The 20,620-nt window shown below is 42.5% G+C and overlaps 1 protein-coding gene across 14 annotated transcripts in view; it reads right to left on the reverse strand.

The window, feature by feature from the left end:
- Positions 1-1,082: 1,082 nt before the first annotated feature.
- Positions 1,083-20,620, reverse strand: part of NRG1 (neuregulin 1) — a 452,970-nt gene continuing 433,432 nt past the window's right edge. For 9 of the 14 annotated variants that reach the window (XM_064642123.1, XM_064642117.1, XM_064642122.1 and 6 more), the window contains 6 exons: positions 20,228-20,251; positions 15,589-15,691; positions 11,692-11,818; positions 11,040-11,170; positions 10,337-10,540; positions 1,083-6,316 (listed from right to left, as the gene is read on the reverse strand). In XM_064642123.1, coding sequence (XP_064498193.1) covers positions 5,665-6,316; positions 10,337-10,540; positions 11,040-11,170; positions 11,692-11,818; positions 15,589-15,691; positions 20,228-20,251 — 1,241 coding nt within the window. In that variant the 3' untranslated portion in view covers positions 1,083-5,664. Of the gene's footprint in view, positions 6,317-10,332; positions 10,541-11,039; positions 11,171-11,691; positions 11,819-15,588; positions 15,692-20,227; positions 20,252-20,620 lie in introns of those variants that run through there. The other 5 variants (XM_064642119.1, XM_064642116.1, XM_064642114.1 and 2 more) reach the window with 4 other exon arrangements.

Here is a 20,620-nt window from a genome sequence, read left to right on the forward strand (position 1 = left end):
AACACTTCTTAGCAGCAAATGACTTTACATACTTATATCATGTAAGCACAGCCAGATTAGATATCTATTCTCCTCCCTTCCAAGTGTAGCAGATAGTTGGAGAAGGGTAAGAGCAGGGAAAATATATAAGACATTGCCACCTTATACAACCTCCATATGTTTTGAGTTCAATTGAGTTCAATTATTTCCCACATATGATTGTGGTTTTCATGGATTTAGTAATTTTCACTGGATTAATGTCTAAGATCTGGCCCTCACCATGAATCCATGGAAACTTTTATGATCCACAATCTCTTGCAGTAAGTAGTTCTCCAAGTTCCCTGCACCTTACATGAAGAGTTACATCTTTCTGAATATGGTGCCCAGTAGTTTTGATTGATAACTCCATTTTTTTACTGGAAGAGGTACTAAACATCCAGCCCTTTCCTACCTTCTACAAGAAAATTATGTTCCCACAGACCCTTGTGATATCTTCCCCCAGCTGTCCTTTCTTCCAGACTAGTGAGACACAGCCTATCCTGTGCTTCCCAGACCCCACTAGCTCCAGATACCTCTTCACTTGGGTTGCCCTCCAAACCCTTGCCTGTTATACTATTTCTCTTCTGAGACAAAAAGACCAGGACCACAAGACCTGCACAATTTGGGTGGTGGCATAGTGACGCTATCTGATAATTCCTGGTATCTGATTTGCTTTATTGACTGTTGCTGAACGGTGAGGTGCATTTTTGTAGAGCAGGCTCCCACAGTCCCAAGACTGTGCTGTTTCTGCCTGTCCCCCCGCCCCCCCCCAACCCTTCCATCTTAAGTAGTCATGGTCAGGGTAGAGCTAATAATTCTAACTTCAGAAACTAAAAATATTGTACACAGGAACAAGAGTGTCTGCCAGAGACCCCCACGGGGATGAGTCAGAAATCTCAAGAACAGTGGCCCACAACAACAGAACAAGACCTTTACAACAATGTTTGGATACAGAAAGATGGTAGCTACTGACCTGACACAGTCTGCTGAGCAGCTGGGCCAGGACCACACATAACAATTTAATCCAGCACCTCTTTTACTGAAAATGAATAACAAAACCTTAATAAATCAACAATTACTTATTGCTGTATTTGGGGTAATAAATTCTTTAGTTTATCAGTAGCTTGTGGCTTCCATAGCATGTTCTTTGAACAGTTTGCCTTTCAGTTACATCCCCTTTCTCTCCTGAACAATAAATTAGCATTCTTTTTTTTTAAAGGAAAAGAGGGGAAAAAGAGGATATATTACAATTTTTTCAAAGCAAAAGGAAAAATGCAACATATTTTTGACATATATCTTAAAATAATATGAGGATAACTTTCTCTGCGTGTTAGATGCCTATGCATAAATAATAAAGGACGTTATGTTATTTACAGTGTTACACAATAAACTAAGAGCATCTCATTTAACATATAATCCATAAAGACAGTAAATAATGAAAACATCCATGTATGTACAAGATGTATTTACAATAGAATAGAGAATTACAAATGATGGTAATTGGCCATGTTCTTTGTCTGCCCTTCTCTGCAGCATTTCATAGGTGCTTTTTTTGTTTCTTACTAGTAGTAAGTCCCAGCTGATGTTAAGTAGCCACACTGCAGGGCCAATAAGTGCTCAACAGGCTGAGAAGTGTGTCCTTTGAGGAGACACAAGTTTGCTATCCTGGATGCTCAGGAAACTGCTTGCAATGTGTGTAAGAGAAGCAGGGAGATGCAGCATTGTTGTTTTGGAGGACTGGAAAGAAAGAGCTTTCCTTTTCCCTGATAAAGGCAGTGATTAATCTCTTAAAACCTGGGGGTGTTGGGGTGGCTCAAATGAGGAAGAGAATAACTGGGTCAAGAGGAGGAAGTAGGCTTTTCTCTGTTACATGAGAACCTCTGTGGAGCTGTAATGATTTACACCCCCTGAACATGTAGGCCGTACCCAGGTTGTGCACAATATACTCCAGCTATACACCCCTTAAAGAAGCCTTTTATCCTGGAATAACTCCTGCATATAAACACATACACAGGGAAAACTCACGGCCAAAATTAAACGACATGGAAATAAACCAGGACAATCTCAACAACTCTGCCACCACTGGAATATTTCCCCCCTCTTCAAAGAATGTTTCTTCTTGCCACGACTTTTCAGCCAAAAAGCTGGCAAGGATTGCACAGTGATGGCTCAAGGGTGTTGGGACTGCCTAGCTCAGAGGTCTGGGTACTGAAGCAAATATCCCCAGCAGGGGAGCTGGCCTTTCCCGTAGGCACTTGCTGGCTCTGCTCCGTGCTGCTGCAGCCTCCTTGGCCAGCAGGAGATGGCTGCAGCCTGCCAGCAGCATCTGTGGCCAGGTAGACTTGCTAACGTCTGGGTGTGATCTTGACTGATGAGAAACACCCTCACAGAGTATAAACACAAGCTGAGAGGTGGGGGGCTGTGTCCTTCTCCCAAGTTCTGTGAGTGCCAAGCTGGGGCAATTCCCCGTAACTTGCTGCTGCATGAATTGTGCTGTAAGGCTGGGTTCTCCACAAAGACCTAAGGGCTTAGGCAGCCATATCCCCAATTGTATTTTCTTGTTCTTAGGTCCGTGTGAAGTCTCCAGCCTAATTTCATGCTTACCCTATAACACACTGTGTATGTCCCGGGAGGGAGGAAGAGTGGGAACTGCACACCGCTTTGACTTTGAGGCACTGCAGCAGAAGAGGTGTGACATTTTTCCCTAGACCTACACCAAATAAATCTCACAGGTACAGCTCCCAAATAGGGAATTGCTCCTTCATTTTGTACTGGCCCTCTATAATAACAGTGTTAGTAGTCAAATAATCTGCTCCACGTCAAGGCATGTTCCCTTTCCATCCCGATTAATCCGTCTGGGCTATTAACAGACACTTCAGTGAGAGCTGGCCTTGTGGGTGATCTATACTGGAGGAGTTTACAAAAGACTTGTGTTATAATCTCTATTCTGCCACTAAGATGGGAAATTTTTGGGGAAATTCGTTGTTTCTCTGCCATCCTTTTTCTGTCTCATCTGTCCTGCAAGGTCTTTGCAGTATCAGAGGCCTTCCTGAAAGGACAGATTTTCAAGTGCCTCTGGAAACTCAACAGTGTGAACCCTGTGGAAACTCGTGGCCTTCATCAGGAAAGCCCACTTGGCCCTCTGAACAACTGAGTTGCAGAATTACTGGGAAGGTGGATGTTCTGCTGCATGGGATTGCAGATAAACAGGCATGACTAAAGGGATGAAAATGAGAGTACGCTGTCTAGAATTTGTAGGGGAGTTTTTGTTTCAGTCTGCAAAGGCAAAGTGTGTTCAAGTACATGCCAACTAGGGAAAAATGGCAAAGGGGACTTAAGTCCAGACTATGTATTTGCCATCTCCCATAGACTTCTCAAATAACCAGGGCCATTTCAGCCACCATGTAGCCCAAAGCTGTGCTAGTTTCCTAGCATACCAACATCCTACAATTTTGTTATCTTCTTCTTCCTATACCAAGGGGTTTTTTTGTTCTTTTTCTGCTGAATCTGGTGTTCAGGTAGACTCACCCATGTTCTTACTAATATGATACATTTATTTATACGGTGAGCTACTCACTGATTTTTGTCATCCTGGCAAAGAGCTTCTTTTACTATACTTTGCTTTCAGGTCTCAAATTAATAGGACATGCTTTGTTCATCAAAACTCTTAAGCACATGCTTAACTTTGTGCATATGCTGGATGTGTAATTGGGAGTCTAGCACATGCTCAAGGTAACTTCTGCTCAGATTAGCACAAGCATATGCTTGAACAATTTACTGAGTCGGGTCTTAAGTTCCTCAGGTTTGCATCTCACAAAATTTCTTTGACGTATTTCTCTTCATTTAACTGGGACCAGAATGTGGCCCAAAGGATGAGTGTAGTTTGGCTGAAATTCTTTTTTTCTTGACATGGCTCTTATTTTGAGCTCAGTAATACCTGTAAAACATATGTTCTCATTTTCAGAATCCCCAGAGTCTAGGAAAAGCATTTGTTTTCCACATCAGTCCTGAGTCAATGCTGTGCCAACTGAATACACAACAAAAAATCAAAAGAATAGAAGAGGCAGAGTGACCCTGACTAAACTGATAGGAATTCAGTGCAAAAGAGGCCATTTGCTTCTGCCTGGGTGGATGCAACTGCTCCAGCACTGGCAGCATCCTTGTTCATTACTAGTTAAAGACTTCAAGACTGTCACTGGCTGTATAAACACTGATATCAAACAGTCACACATGCGTTACTATGGCTGTAACCCACATGGTGTGCTTGCCTTCATAAGTGGCCTTTGCATCATCCTTGCCTCTCTCTACCCAAGTAATGGAGTAAAAAAAGGCAAGTAGAAATAAACTCCATACATCTGCTATGTCCTTCCTATGTGCCTATACTTTTTAACCATTCAGCAAATCAAGTTCTTCCCTGAAAAGCATTTCTGTGTCCAAGAGTAAGCCTTACTCCAACAGCAACTCTAACAATGTATTGCTAGAAGCTTGTCAGGGTTCTTTCTGAGAAGGAGAAAAAAAGGGAAGAAAAATTGAGGGGAAACAAAAGAATAAATTGTGTTTTAGAAAGCAACATTAAAAAATAGAGGTGAAAACTGATTGCACTTTTATTAGTGGCATTTGTTTTCCAGCTAGATCTCTTCCTTGCTTGGTTACAGATATCTGCTATTATATAAATTTTTTTTAAATTTTTTTACTTTTTTTTTTTTTTTTTAAATAGAGTATTGGGTTCAAAGCCTCAGTTAACTTAAACCCATTTCCTAAGGGATAACTAGAACAATTAATATCTGGAAAATAATGAAATGGCAGCTCCTAGTGATTACAAGCTGACCTCTGATTAATAATAATATATTTGGTTTAAAATCACAGTATTACTTTCTTTCTATAAGTAACATTACTTAATGCAGGTTGGTGCTTTTTTTTTCATTTGTATGTTTTTTGTTATCCTGCTGTAATTAATAGTAGCATGCTGTTGGATCTACTATTATCCCAGTGCTCAAAGAAGCAAACCTTTTGGCTGGCAGAGAGCAGACAAAACTCATCTCATACACAGGAAGCAAATAAAAGTTCTCATAGAAGAAAATTTTTTTTTCTAGTTTTTTATCTTTTTTTTTTTTTCCTTTTTCTTTTTTTTTTCTTTTTTTTCCTTTTTTTTTTTTTTTTTTTTTTTTTTCTGTGTGTGTGTGTGTATGTGTTCTTCTGGTGGGGTAGAGTGGGAGTGCCATTACAGGGCTTTCTGATCTGGGGATTCTACAGCAAGCGACCAGAGGGACTTCTGCAATTCTTGCAAATCATACATCCAGTCATAATGCAGTGCACAAAAAAGCTAGGACAACTGAGGGCTAAAAGGTTTTGCAAAATACTATGGGACAGCCATCATTGCAACTGTACAAAACTTGCTCTCAACTTAACATAACATAAAGGCACCATTGATATCTTTCCCCATTTTTGAAATACTGTAAAAAATTGCTACATATGGCACATAACACATTTGTACATACGTATATTTAATTTATAAAAGTTTTTTTTTTTTCCTCTCCTGTTTTCTATCAGCGGAATTGCTAAAATAAAATAAATCGTTTAATTTAAAGGTGGAATACTTCATTATATAAAATAAAGTTTTACATGTGAATCTATGTGTTTTATGTTTTATACAGCAATAGGGTCTTGGTTAGCTATCACACTGGACAACCTTGCTTGCAAGTCTTCTGGCGTGGAGAAGCGGTTTGCCGGGTTAGTCCTGCTCTCAGCCAGCCGGAAGGCAGTGGCCGGCTCCAGACCGGTGGCCCCGGGGTTCGGTATGCTCAGGAACGGGGTATCCTCGCCTATTCTTTCGTCTTCGGTTTCGGTCTCAGAGCTGCTGCTCTCAGAGCTCGTGTCGGAGTCCACTTCCACCCTGCTGGAAATGTGGCCGTTGGGCTTTGTTCTTTTGACCCTCCGGCTGTTGGTGAGTTTCTTTGGAGGCTCCTGTGCTGGTTCGTACTCCTGCGTGGTCTCGTACTCCTCATCCTCCACTATCCGCAGAGGACTCGGTGGCAGGCTGTTGCTCTCGTGGGTGGCATTGTGGTGAAAGGAGTTGAATTGCTGAAGGTGGTGGTCATACTTCTCGTGTAGCTGCAGTGGGGTCACCAGGAGCAGTGGTCGCTCCTCTTCTATGAAGGGACTCACCGCCACTGAAGGGATGGAGACGGTCAAGCTGGAAGCCGGTGGTGACATTGTGGAAGGGCGGGACTTGGGAGAAGTTGGAGTGTGAAAATCGACGGGTGACATGCGAGCTGGTGTGGTCATAGCTGAGACATACCTGAAGAAAAGAGATGGGGAAAGGTTGCAAGCACAGGAGCAGTGGTGACCTGTGTGAACACAGCAGCTCGTGGACTGGGAGAGAAGTAGCAGGGATCCCTTAAGATCCCCATCATCCTTACATAGGGCTACCAGGGAAACTTTCCTGTTGCTATTAATCCTATAAACTGCTGACTTCTGGGACGCCAGACAAAAACATTTAAGAGCAGGAGGAGCACAGCAAAGCCCCCAGATCTGTTTGCCTCACAAGAGCCATGGAGATGCTGTAAATTATTTGCCAGAATAACTTTCTGGAATTAATCCAGGAATGGGATTCAGAGACAGAGGGGCTGCCAGAAACAAAATGCATTTGCAAGTATTTTCTCAAAAGGGAAAAGGGCTTCTGCACTTCTGGAAGGATTTGACCAGAAGTTGGGGTGCATGTGAACAGACAGGAGGAGAGAAAGGAAGGGAATCAAAGGGCAGTCCTCTTGGGGCTTCATCCTCTTCTGGCAACCAGATTGTCTCAGGCTAAGGAGGAAAGGAGGAAAGTAATGTTTGGATAAAATCTAGAGCCAGATTCTTCTACTTTTATTCGATGGGGGCAGTCAGAGAAGTATTTGCAGCACCACCCCAGCAGCTTTGTGCTGCTCCACTGCTTGGGTGCTTGTTACCTTGGCTGGTAGGTCTGTTTGCAAAGAAATATGGAGTATCATTTGTCCTCCTTTGGGAACAAATGCTAAAAGACAGGATTGTCCAGCCTAGTCTTCATGATATCTCTGCAAAATTTGTCCCTGTTCCTGTGGGAAGGGTAGTGGTCAAAAGTGATTTCTGAAAATGAAGCTTAGGTGCCATTTCAGAGTCTGTCCCAAAGAAAGAGGACAAAAATTGTGAGACTCTCAACTGATGATGCTGGTGGGGTCATGTGTATTCATGCCAGGTGAGGATCTGCCTGAACCCCCTTGATGGAATGCACAGTTCCCAGCATGAAACTTTGCATAGTTTGGTTTTGCTTTTATTCTTATTCTAAATTCACCTGTTTGAATTTAAGCTGTGTCCGAAGTTAAAATCTTAAGCTCCATCTCTTACCCAGGCCCATTGAGAAAAGTTATGTGTCTATGATTGATGTAGTTATTTAATTTTTCATCAGTGATTTATTTATCTGAGCCCAAAATTACCAAAATACATCTGAATCCAGCTTTCTTATCCAAATTATGACTCAGTTGCACATATTACGCTTGATTAGAACAGAGTTATTGGACAAAAGAGAAAATGGGACAGATTCTGAACAGATGTGTAGTAGAGTAAATTAAATGCACCAGAGGTACACTGAGGAACAGGAGAAAGAACTGAACTGAGGAACAGGAGAAAGAAAAACAAAACTGAAATTATGCATGGGAATTAACCAAGTTGGTTGGGCAAAGCACAATTAATAGGTCTGTGCATTGGAGGAATTAAGTCATTATTTCTCCTTCCATGAGTGAGCTTTTCATCTCTTTCACATTTTTAAATAGGCATTGTCTGAAAAGACCGAAGCCTTTCTACTTCACCACCTGGTACAGTGTTGGATGTACATCTTCATGACACGCTGGATTTTAGCTAAAGTGGTTCTGTTAACGCATTAGGTTAGTTAAATGTGTTCAACATACTGTGCACGCTTCCAGCAGCGTCAAGTTACTCCTGCTGGAGTGTTTGTGCATTCACACATCGCTGGTGTGTTCTCCCCACACCGTAACAGGGCAGTGCTAACTAGCTGCTGTCTGCAATCTGAGGCACAGGAGCTGAAGCCGTGCAGCTCTAGCCCATCCTGAAAAGAAGGTTAAAAGGTGATTGATTTATTCAGCTTCATGGTCAACTATGCTGGCTCAGTGAAAGGGGATCAGAGTGTATCCACAGCCATCCAACAAGCATTAACTAGTTATATGCTGCCAAATTCATTGTATAGTCCAGCCTTTTGTGCAGAGATAGTGTTTTTTGATCTTCTCTTCTGTAAGACAGCTAAGGAGATCCAAGATAAAACTCCTTGGGTTCTCTGCTTTTCTAAACAGGTGGCAGGGCATGGGATCCAACAAAGGGATGGGGCAATGCAAAAGAACCCCTCATAATGTCCATTCTATCTCCTTTCAAAATTGTGAGGTATCTGGTGGAGGAGCACAGCCTTGATCTACCAATTCACACCATATTTGATGGCTTCGGGAAGTAATTTGTCAGGTCTCACATTCCTTTATGTTTCAGAGTAATCTTTAGTTGCAAGTAACTCTCATTCTCCCCCTTAAATACACACACATACATGCAATCCATCTAGGGAGCAATTGGCCATGTATTTCCTGCTTGCTAAAAATAGATCAGGCCTGCAATTAATGCCCAGGGAACTATCATCTCCTGCATTCCAAATTCTCGATCGCTTCAGGCACAAGCTAGGCTGTCAATGCCTGATGAATTATCCAGAAATGTTGCTGCTTTTCACTTGTAGCACAACCTTCAGGAGACACAATAATTGATGAAATGCCCTCTTTCTTCTCAGCAAAACAAAAAGGAATATGCTGCTCCCCACCCTCCCCCCCCAAAAAAAAAAATAAATTAAACCTAAACAGTTCATATCAGAATGATGCTCTGGGTGTCCCAGGCAGTGCCAGGAGACAGCGTGAAAGATCTTTGCTTCTCACATGCAGATGCCCAAATATACTAAGCTGCAATACTCACCACTGGCAAGTGTGTGCCCGAGCATCCTGTACAGTTCCCAGGCTGGAGACAATGTGGTATTTACTGCTACAGGTCCTGATCCAGCAAAGCACTTAAGCACACGCTGAGCTCTACCCGTGTGAGCATTCTCACTGACTTTAATGGAGCTACTTGCACGATTAAAAGTTAATCTTGCCGAAGTGCTCTTCTGGACTGGGGCCACGGCTGTTTGTGTCATGTGAGCCATCTATCTTGAAATTAAATTCCATGGTAAATAAAGGATAAGTTATAAGGAGAGAGCTAGTTTACTACCCTTCATGGCACTACACACAGGGTCCTTGCTCAGTGGGCCCTCTCCCTGCTGCTAAGCAGTTTTTTGTATGGCAGAGGAAGTACCACTGAAATGGTTTTTGCTGCACTTGCACATTCATTTTTCCAGAAACCACAGTTTGCCTCCTGCACAACTCAGTCTCCTTGAGAATTGCCTGGCTGCATTTTTGACATCATGGACATCCCACAAGATCAAATTCCTTGTGACTTCGAAGTGCTCAGAGAATTGGTCCAGTAACCCTCTGTTTCCCTTTTCTTCTGCCTATGATTCCTGGGAGCAAAATCCTCTTTAAATGTCTTGTTTCTTCTCAGTCTTTCTTTTGCTATTCCGAGGCCATCACATGCTCCTGAGGCAAAGTGCTAGCCTAAACCTAAGATGAATTTTTTCAGTAGAAGTTGTCTTGCAACTCATGCACCTCAAGGCAGACCTCAGGAACTGATGAACCAGCCTTTTCAGAGAAAAAAATTACTTTGTTGGAAAACTCCTGGCTAGCTTTATTTCTAACTACTCCTCATTTAATAATGACTTGGGTCCTTCTGGCTTGCACTTTGTGTTCCTCGCTTTTGTTTAATAAAAGGTCAAAGGGAATTTTTAAAGAAGATAAAAGGTTTAGTACCTGAAATCCTCCAGAAAGGAGGCGGTGGCATAATATCTAATACTGCTTAGGAGTCCTTAGTGCCTTCCTCCTCTGGATCAATACATTGCTTTCTCCCTACAAAATCCCTCAGTTTCCTCATTTGCATCTTCTAACAAAAGGATAATTAAGCAAAGATGTGGAAATTTCTGACTAGTTACTCCAATGGAGCTTTTCCGAGTGTGAACTGCTGGCTAATAGGAAGAAATTCAGCAGAGGCAAGAAGGGAAGAAATGCTTTTAGTAGACTTCAAACCACTATTAGGCCCTCCACAAATGAGGAGGCGTGTGCCCTACACGAACAGCTGCACTGTTGGGTTTCCTCCTGTGCTCCCAAGCTCCCATTTGGGAACACCAGGCCTTCCCGGCTGAAAGCGAAGCGGTGGTGCGTCCTACCTTTCACTGTGAGGAGAGTCTCGGTAGGAGTCAGGGGTCTCTCTTGCATGCCGGAGGAAGCTGTTGCCTTCCCGTGGGCCGCCGATGCCGTTGAGGCGGCCCCGGGGCCCCGCCGGGCTGGCGTGCCGGCTGTTCTCCATGGAGGAGCTGACGAGCACCGAGTGGCTTTCAGAGAGGATGCTTTCAGTGTGGCCATTGCTCCAGCTGGAGAGCAGCAACCAGGAAAAGAGAAAGGGAGATCATAAGTTTGGGCTTTGCTGGCAGAGGCATATGAGCAGAAGTTTAGCCAGGGGATAGGAAGTGGCTCTGTTGCCGCTCAGGACGTACAGCCTTTGGGTTGGCAACCGGGGCGGCAGAGCTTTGTGAATTGTATGGATCCACACGCATCAAGATGATTTTGCATGTATGGATAAAAGGAGAGGGAAGGAGGGCTTTCCAGTCATCGCAGCTGCCACTGATTTAGCAATTTGCACATACTAAAATTCAAAGTGACAGTACTGGAATGCCATTCAGATGGCTCTTTGTAGATTCACGGGAAGATAATTAGTTAGGTGATATGACATAAAATATTGGTAGTCTTAAAATGAAAACACCATGGAGGGAACACAGATTCTCCCCAGTTTGTTGTTTCACACATCTTTTTGGTTTTGTAACAGTAATAGATAGTCTATTACGGGTGCCATTTGCCTTCCCCCTCCAATACCTGTGGCTAGGTGTCTGGGTGACTGTCACGGAGTGGTGTGTTGTTGAGGTGTAGTGGCTCGTAGAAAATGAGGTCTCTGTTTCTCGCTCGATGACATGCTCACTGGAGATTACATTTTTCGAAACGTACTGCTGAAAAAACCCAGACGAACCTCAGGTTTACAAACTGTAATTCACAGCACATTTGTAGACACAATTTCCAATCCCTTCTCCCCACACTGCAGTCTTTTACATGTGCCAAAGCACAAATTTCGTTATGTAAATACATGCAGAAACCATACTGACACACTTGAGCAGTTCATGTACACATCTGCATACATACCCCATCTAGACTCAAAGTAGGAGGAGATAAATGAGGAAAGTAGCAAAGTTTTGCATTCCAATGAAGCTATAAACAACATATGTATTTAACAAGATGTCCTCACAGACAGAGACCTGGAAAGGCAACCCCCCCCCAACCATCAGATACACCAAAACCACTATTCTCTGATGAAGAATTTGGCACTAGTTAGTGGCAGTAGTTTCTCCACCTGGGTGGAGAAAGCCAAGAGAAATGAGTCACCAGCCTGCAGCAGGCGGAGGTTTAGAAGCTGTGGGGTGAGCTTTCCTGAGGCACTGGCAGCCTGGGTTGAAACGTGGGCAGTGAAACCTACATTCACCAGCTGGACGTTGTCCGGCGGTGGGTTGGGGTGGTGCGGCCCGTTGGCCATGTTCATCACATTGTTCCTCTCCGAGCGCAGGCTCTGCCGGAGGCGGTCGTGCAACTTCTTCCTCTGCTTCCTGTGCGCGAAACACGGAAACGATTTTAATAGACAGAAGGAAAGCAGCTGCACCTTTCAGCACATCGATGTTGACGATAATAACGTAACACCACTTTTTTTTTTTTTTTGCCAGAGTTTCCCTGCGCTGCTGCAAGAGCCTGGGGTAATTCTGAAGACTGCAGGTCTAATTGCAGCTGGAGTTGTGGGGACCTGCAGAGGGGGGAGGAAGTTTGGGATCCCTTCCAGGAGTCAGCAGGCCACAGGGGGATGGGAAAAAGTGTGAGGAAAATGGAAGCCATTTCTAAGCAATGCTCTGTCTCAGGATAAGGTCTTTTCTCTCCTCAGAAGGGACCGGGGAGAGATTTTAACCCAGTGACCATGATGCCCTCACAAAGGCCCAGGCAAGGTTTTTGAAGTCCACTGTGTTACACCACTCTGTTCACCACAGGGAGCCGAGGTGGCTGTGCCTCAGGCCTTGCTTGCAGACACTGGAAAATGATCTTTGTGACATGGCAGTTACGTGTTTTTTCAGTGAGTTTCATCTCCTGTCTCAGCAGTGCACTTCAAATTCATAAGCGTGTTAAAGAAGTGAAGGGTGCAGAGGAAGCCTCAGAAATCCCAGGTAATCGACTACGTGAGGTATGCCTGAGCCTGCAGACTTCCTGGCAGCTTTGGAAGGTTTCGTTTTAGCAACATCAGGTTCACTCTGGAACCTAATGATTAACAGGTGGATGCCATGGCTGCTAATGCATTTAGTAGAACCACCCATGTACTAATGAGAGACATGGGCTCTGGCTGACTTTGATGCTTCTACTTTGTCCTGTCCTCAGCTACTCTTTCCCCACTTGCTATTAACATATAAGTCATATGAGGAGTGGCTGAGGGAGTTGGAGTTGTTTATTCTGGAGAAAAGAGAGACTCAGGGGTGACCTTATCACTCTCTACAACTACCTGAATGGAGGTTTTAGCAAGGTGGGGTTGATCTCTTCTTCCAGGCAACTAGTGACAGGACAAAAGGAAATGGCCTCAAGCTGCACCACAGGCAGTTCAGGTTGGACATGAGGAGAAATTTCTTCATGGAAAGGGTTGTCAAGTATTGAAATAGACTGCCCAGGGAGGTGGTGGAGTCACCATTCCTGGAGGTATTCAAGAAACGATTGGATACGGCACTTAGTGCTATGGTCTAGCTGATGTGGTGGTGATCAGTCAAAGGTTGGAGTCCATGATCTCAGAGGTCTTTTCCAACTTAAATGATTCTGTGATTCTGTAATCCTTCCGTCCCTCCTCAGAAGAACTTTTCAGGAGATTATTACAAGCTGTCAGCAACAAAACTTACAGCACAGTAAAACCTGGCGCTGTGAAGGCTATGCAGAACACACTAAACAGTACACCAAAATGAACACCTAGAGAAATAGCTATTCAATTTTAAACTTAATTTATCAATATTCCCCAGTATTGTCTGATTATGCTGGAGAACTTCCACCGTACTGCCACAGAATCTATGGAAATGAAGGGAGGATGCAGGCTCCAACACACTGTGGAGTACGTGTGACCTTGGTTGGGGCAAAAGCTAAAATACATACAATTCCCTAAGCTCTAAGCAGAATGCAGACAGTGTTGGCAGGGTAGGACAATATAAGATATAATAATTTTCAATCCTGTTGTGAACTTGAGGGGACTACTCTAAGCTTTATGAAAAGGAGAGGTGAAGGAAAACAATAAATATGTTGAAGCTTGATAGCCAGGAAAGCTTAAAGAGAATGAAAACATTACTTGACACACAGAGCATTTTACATATTTTCTCAGTGTGTATGTGCTTGGACAGTGGAAAATGCTTAATTTATATTGCACCACATGAATAGCATGAGCTGAGATGGCTACTTTGGAAATGCTCCTGTCTCAGAAGGATACAGTCCCAGATCCATATGGACTTTCTCCTTTGAGGATAACCAGGCATCATCTTAGGACACATAAGTGGTTAAGGTGGATGGAGAGTGCAGTGCCAGGAAACATTTGAGCAGCTGCCTGAAGACCTGACTAGGCTGAAAGGTGACACTCGAGCAAGGGTTTAACTTGATTTCACAGCTCCCTGAGACCCTGGAGACCTTGGGAGCTGAGGACAACCTGAATTTTTTGAGAAGGTAGAGAAAGTAGGCTCTTGAAGGAGTTTATCATCTGCAGGACCGAGATCCTGGCACATATAGCCTGGGAATCTGTCCTTAGCAAACCACGTTACTTCCCAGGTATTTGCATTTGCACGCTTCCATCTGTGCTGTTTATCCTCTAGGAAAAGGACACTGACTAAAAAAAGAAATTACTCCGCAAAACTGAGAGAAAAGACTAATGCAAAAGCTAGTGTGTATTTCACTTACTTTAAGAAGCTTTTCCCTTAAGGTAAATGACCTGAAAATATAAAGTGCCACTGAATTAAGACTCAGTGTCTGAAGATATTGCCTTAGCAATTGACCAGCAGTATCTCTTCTGAAGAGACCAGCAAAGTCTGAGCCATTACATTTTATTAATACTGTTCTCCTAACACCATTCCCAGGATTCCTCCTGGTTTCTGGGTTTTCCCCTATTTGGAGAAAAGAGCATAAGGAAATCACCTGACAGATAGCTGTCTGGCATCACTGCTGCATTTGGAGGGCCATGAACTGGCATGGTGCTCTCATCAGCTGTGTTGGAAAACATTTAACTTTTGGCTTGTGGTGATTGCTGATGTCTGGGGCAGACAAAACATCCAGACCCTTGATGGGTTCTGGGGGCTGTTTATATAGAAAATTCTACTTCAAACATACTGACTATGTTTGTTGAAATTCATGGAGATGTCTTGGCTGATTTCAATGAACTCTGAATCAGGAAATATACTATTTAGCTGCTGAGCCTTGCCAGTTGCCATTTCTGAAAGCAGTAATTGATCTGATTATTTTATAACTGTTTCAATTGTTCTTCACTGACCACTGCCACCAGTTTATGGGTGGGAGCAGCTCTATGTGTGTGTGTGTGTGACTCTCACTGAGGGGGAAAAATGATCTCTCTCCTCCCCCACATTTAACACATCCATTATTGGTGGGGCCTGTAACAAAAAACAACAACCCAACTGCCAATCAGACCCTGAAACAGTAAATCAGGTTTATGGAAATGTGGAATATTTATGATAAGGGTTTTCTGTATTTTGGTGGGGAGATTTATAAGAGCAGCCAGAAGTTCTGGCAGCAGAAATTCTGCTGATGTTCCGTGTAATTTATGGTCCAGGGTGCCTCATGCATGTTTGAGAGTCACCCCCAGTAATTTAGAGACTCACAGAATGCATTTAAGTGCCTACTTTTGCATTGAGAGCACTTTTGTGTTCATTTTTTTGGCCTTTGGTGCATAGTAACTTTTAGCACCGTTAATCTTGTCTCAAGTACAAACAAACTAGGTTGATATGTAAAATTTACTGCTGGGCAGCAACATGATTCCAGTTTTGGAGTTTGTCCCTTTTCAGTTGGGGAAACTGGCTCGAGTGGGTGATAGGAAAAAAAACCCCAAAAAGCAGAAAAACAAACCAAAACAAAAACCCCAAAGCCCCTTAGAAACCTTTCAGATATCTGCCTTATTTTTGCACTGCTGATGGACATGGAGAACTGCACTCATCTGGCTTGGATCAGAGCACCCTGGCTATAAGTTTGTCTCTTCAAGTCAGCTCTGGAGAAACCCAGATAAAACCTTATGCTCAGAGGAATATAAGCTACAGTCAACTGGGAAGGCCCTGACCAACAACCAAAGATATAAAATAGAAAAGTTTACTTGGTTTTGCAGTAGGCCACCACACACATGATGCCAACTACTAGAAGAGCAATGCAAATGCCAGTTATGGTCAGCACCCGTTTCTGGTACAATTCCTCAGCTTCTAGAAAGGGACAAAAAAAGAGAAAGTCACAACATGGAGGGTGGCTAGGCAAGGAGCACATCATCAACAGCTGACATGCTACAAACCACTCCACAAATTCACACAGTCACACAGACACGGCCACCACACTTCAGGCAGACTCTTTATTAACTGCGAAGAAAACAGGGCTACACCACAAACTCTTAACACAATAGTGGAGATGAGTACAACTACAATCAAAAGTCAGTTTGGTTTTTTTTTGTTTGTTTGGTTGTTGTTTTGTTTCGGTTTTTTGTTTGTTTGTATTTTTTTTGCTTTTTTTGTTTCTTTTTTTTTTTTGTTTAAATCAACGAGAATAATATCTAAGCAACAACTTCACAACTGACAAACACTCAGCAATTGCTGGAAATAAAAATTCAATGTTCTAAGGTAATAACATGAATTTGCAAATGTTTTGGAAGTTTTACTCTGCAAAGACAGCTGGAATGAAAACCAATTTTACAGGTCTTAAGAGAAATTTATTTTCTTATTATCTTTTTTGGGTTGTTTTCATATCCAATGTCCCTCTGCTCCCATGTCAATTTGTATCTCAGCTGTCTTTACAGGAGAGATTTCAAAATATTCTTCTACATTTGAGACATGAGCTTGGCTTGTAATTATATCACCAATGGAAATGAAGATATGTTTTGAGCTCTGGTCATAAAATTCAGAGTCTTCCTCCAGTGCTCTCCTAAAACACAGCAATATCAACAACCAGCAGTGCCTTGTATGAGAGAAATGTTGAATTTCTACTTGCATCTCTTTGTGACCAACAAAGGAACTCTCTATCTGGGGTGGCAGCTTGCTCAGTGATGACAACTTCTTACCGATCTCATTCACCAGAGATATTTCAGCATTACAAAGGTGTTAGTAGCACTGGTAATGTTTGGGTTGGAGCTACTGATGCTTTCCAGCCTCGCTCATGCTTGGCAGAGAGCACTGCTGAGTGCTCTGCTGGGGAAATGTTATGCAGGGAGTGCTGAAACAGAGGCGCATTCTGTGCTGACGCTTTACAGATGTGGATTTGCATTCCCGCTTTTAGGACAAAAATGGGTGTCTAGTTTTACTCAAGTCTTATTTTTGGTTAAGCAGACAGTCTGATAATGACCTGCAGTATTGACCACAGTTGGAGTACCAGCAGGTGATTAAAAATAAATGAATGAATTAGAGCTGCACAGCTTTGTGCTACCTTCGGGATAAAAGCCAGCGTTATTCCTGCTGGAAGGGGCTTACATGAACACATAAGGTCTGTGGAGCAATTCACCAGGAGGTACAGAGGTGCACAATGGTCCCTCACATGTGTCACGTGTCTCTGTCCAAATGATGTGCTGTCATAAATGACACACCAGTTCAGGGAAAAATACTCCTTGCTGAAGAGGCATCAGTCTTCCCTTCAAGGTGTTTCCTGAGCTTGACAGGTTTAGTTTTAAAGTTGCTGTGAGCAAGTGGCAAATACTCCACGCAACAAACCGAAAAGCAAAAAGAAATCTTAATTTCTCTGATACAATGCACGGCACCATGGAACAAATTTTTCCTACAAGCCAAACCCACTGCAAACCAAAACACCGGCAAACAGGTCATGAGCACTGTCAGACAAAATTAATAGCTCTAATTATTAACAAGGAGGGGAATGGGGGGAGAAGAAGTGAGTTTGGTAAAACTAGAATGCTGCAAAAATGTATTAAAGAAAAAAAATAACTCCAAGAACAGAAAGTCAAAAAAGGGAAGGAAGAAAGGGCTGAAACTCCAACCAAACCAAACCAGGACAAAGAGAAAGAGAGGAAGGTGAAATAAAGGGAAAGACAAGATTAAAGGGTTGAAAAGTCAACTGCAGGCCTGGCACAACATGCTTGATAGTGGAAAAAAACAGAGAGAAGAAATGCTTAGGGACAAAAAAAAAAAAAAGGTTGAAGCAGAGTGTGAAGGGATTTCTCATACAGCATAACTCCTCGCCTAGTTAGTGGCACTTGATCCCCTTCCCACTTTTGCCCCTTCTGAAAGCGCTTATTAGTTAGCCATGGAAATGGTGTATTATGAGGATGTCACAGGAAACAGGAGAATTGTGCTAAGCAATTTAGGGGCTAATTTGAAAAGCTTTGAATATTTTTTTTAATTTTTTTTTTTTTAACTGTCATGCCGTCAGCTGTTAGCTTGTGGAAGCAAAATGAGTAATGACATATCAACCTGTTTTTCTTGGAGGGGAAGGGAGAGGAGGAAGAAGATTAATTAACAGCGGAAACTCTGCTTGGTTGTTTATACTCAGGGAAAAATTGCACTGGCTCCAGGAGGTTTGCTCTGGTGTGAGGCTGTTGCAAACGAGCTGGGATGCTGGCTGGTGATGGCCTGGCTGAGGTCATCAGTTGTTACTTGTGTGTTGGACACTTGTGGGCACTCACCCCACTGCAGGGGAGGGGGGATGCAGTGAGGGAGCAGCAATGCTCCTTGCACCAGCATGTCTGCTGGGACAGTAGGTCTTGAGGGGCATGGAAAATTAACCCCCCAAGTCTGCTTTCAGTGCCTCAGTTCCCTCCTGTGCCCCTAAAAACGAGGCTCTACGGACAATCCGGCTTGATGTGGTGTGTGGGAATGGTGGTGCTGCCATGCCCTCCCCCAAAATCTGTGGGGGAATGTCTGCCTGGGAAGGCACGTGCTCCTGGGCATGCCATGCTCAGCAAACCAGCAAGCTCTCATGTAACCCTGGCTGTGTTTCTGGCTGACAGGGGACAGCAGGGGCCAACTGGGGGTTGTCCTGCTGTCCTTCAGGGGCCAATTTGCACTACAGGGGATGCTGGTGACTGGGAGGGGACAGGGATTCTGGTCACCACTCTGCAGATGGCATGGCGCCTTGAAGACAAGCCTTGGACTCTCTGTTTCAGGCCAGAAGAATTTTGCAAAGCAGGGACTGGACTCATGTGGGGCACTTGAGGTTATACTACATCTTGCCCCGAAACTGACTTCTCTCTCTGACCAATATCAATATTTACGTTATTAAATATTAATAATGATGCTCAGCTAAGTAACATGTGCTGATGAAACTACCCTGAAAAAACTAACAGCAGCCTTGCAAGGAAGTCTGTAAAGAATTGTATGTGCAGTGAAAATTTAGAAAAGGTTTTAGCCTGTTAATTATTAAAACTAATTTCAATACATTTTTTCCCATACAGAGTGCTAGGGAAATCAAATCAACTTAAGACTTAAGTCAAGATATTAAATCCCTCTATGTGCAGTTTTTCAAACACGCGCATTATGCAATTAATTTCACATAATTTTAATTTATACATAATTGGTTATCTATATGGTCTTAAATTTACTCTGTTTCAAGTTTTTCTTCTTACAGATCTCTGGGGATTTTTAAAATAATTTAATTCCAAGAGGTGGTTCCACTGATTGTTTCTTATACAAAACAAAATTTGCAAGTCAGTTTTTAAAAGGATTTTAATTTAACTACTCAAGCGTTTATGTAGCCATGTATCTTCTACTACAATCTATTACTTATGAGTGAGAATTAATATTACCTTGTGATAATAACAAAAATAAGCTGGATTGTGAGTGGTTTTTTAAATTAGGACTTGTAATGGGTTTTCCACAGTTCACAGCTTAAGCTAATGACATTTTGTGGGGGCATTTTTAATAAGAACATGAACTAAAACTGTGTGAAAAGCATCACCATCTGTTTTTTCTCATTTGCAGACAATTATAGGAAATTCCAAACTAAAAGTGACCTGAATTTCAAGTTAACCTATTCAAGAGATGCGTTATCTGTACCTCTGAATATGCATAGCTAGTCAGATAAGTACAGTCTACTCATGAAGAGGACTTTAAAAATCTATTTCTATTATATTTAAAGCTGAGATGTAAAAATACAGTGCCAATGTTCTTGGTTGGATGCAATATGAGTATAGTATTAGAAATATTGAATATATTTGCTGACTTGAGCATCTGGAGTCTAGTCTACTTAAATTCCTAAATAACTTCCAGTCCACTTCTAATTTACAGACCTGGAAATGAATGTAATATATGCATATAATTTACACATATGTATAGGCAACTGATTTGCACACCTAGATGTGGTTTTAGACATGAAACTTTGCTTGGAAACCAGAGCTCAAAACTGCACATTTGCAGAATTTTAAGTGGCCATAACAGTTTATCTTTTTTAATATACTGGTTAGTCATTTTGCTTAATGATTATAGTGTTTTCAAAACCTGCCAACCTTAGAAGAACTCAGCAAAGAAAATGTCAAAACTGTACAGCAGAGAAAGGAAACACTATGTTATGATTACTTCAGTAACTCCTAGAATTCCTTAGGTCTGCTATATCCTGTCACTATTACCATTTTAGTGAACTGATCTCCACTAACACTTTGACAAGGGTTGTTGTTATAGCTGTATGATCCCTTCTAAAGCGTAAAGAAATTGGTTAAGAACTGAAAAGGGGAGGTGGAGAAAAAAAAAAAAAAAGGGGTTTATCTCTCAGGGTCTAGAATCTGCAGGCTAAAAGGAATGATTGGTCCATACCCATAAATTCAATCCCAAGATGCTCTGCCAATGCAGAAAGTTGTCAAAAAAAAGAAAGAAAAAGGAAAAAGTTTCAGAAAAGAGCAATACACTGTACTCAAAAATAAATCACATATGAGAATTATGACTATTCTGTGTCTGCACATGAAACAGGACAAAGGGGCGCCCGGTTACGGGGGCAGTGCTCGCGTATGCCTTTCTAAGCTATGTGACCAGACCTTCTGCAAGTCTTACACACAAAAATATGCATGTATGGGGGATCTGAGCAGCCACAGGAACCATTAACCCTTAAAGATGTAGCTGAGATGAGAGGGGCTATGGCCTGAGGATGCCAAGTGCAGTGGCTGATTGGTTCCAGGTGGGACCATGAAAGCAAAAGGATGCTTTACAAAG

The sequence above is a fragment of the Pseudopipra pipra genome, chromosome Z (assembly GCF_036250125.1).
Source record: "Pseudopipra pipra isolate bDixPip1 chromosome Z, bDixPip1.hap1, whole genome shotgun sequence".
In the NCBI taxonomy this organism is placed as follows: Eukaryota; Metazoa; Chordata; class Aves; order Passeriformes; family Pipridae; genus Pseudopipra; species Pseudopipra pipra.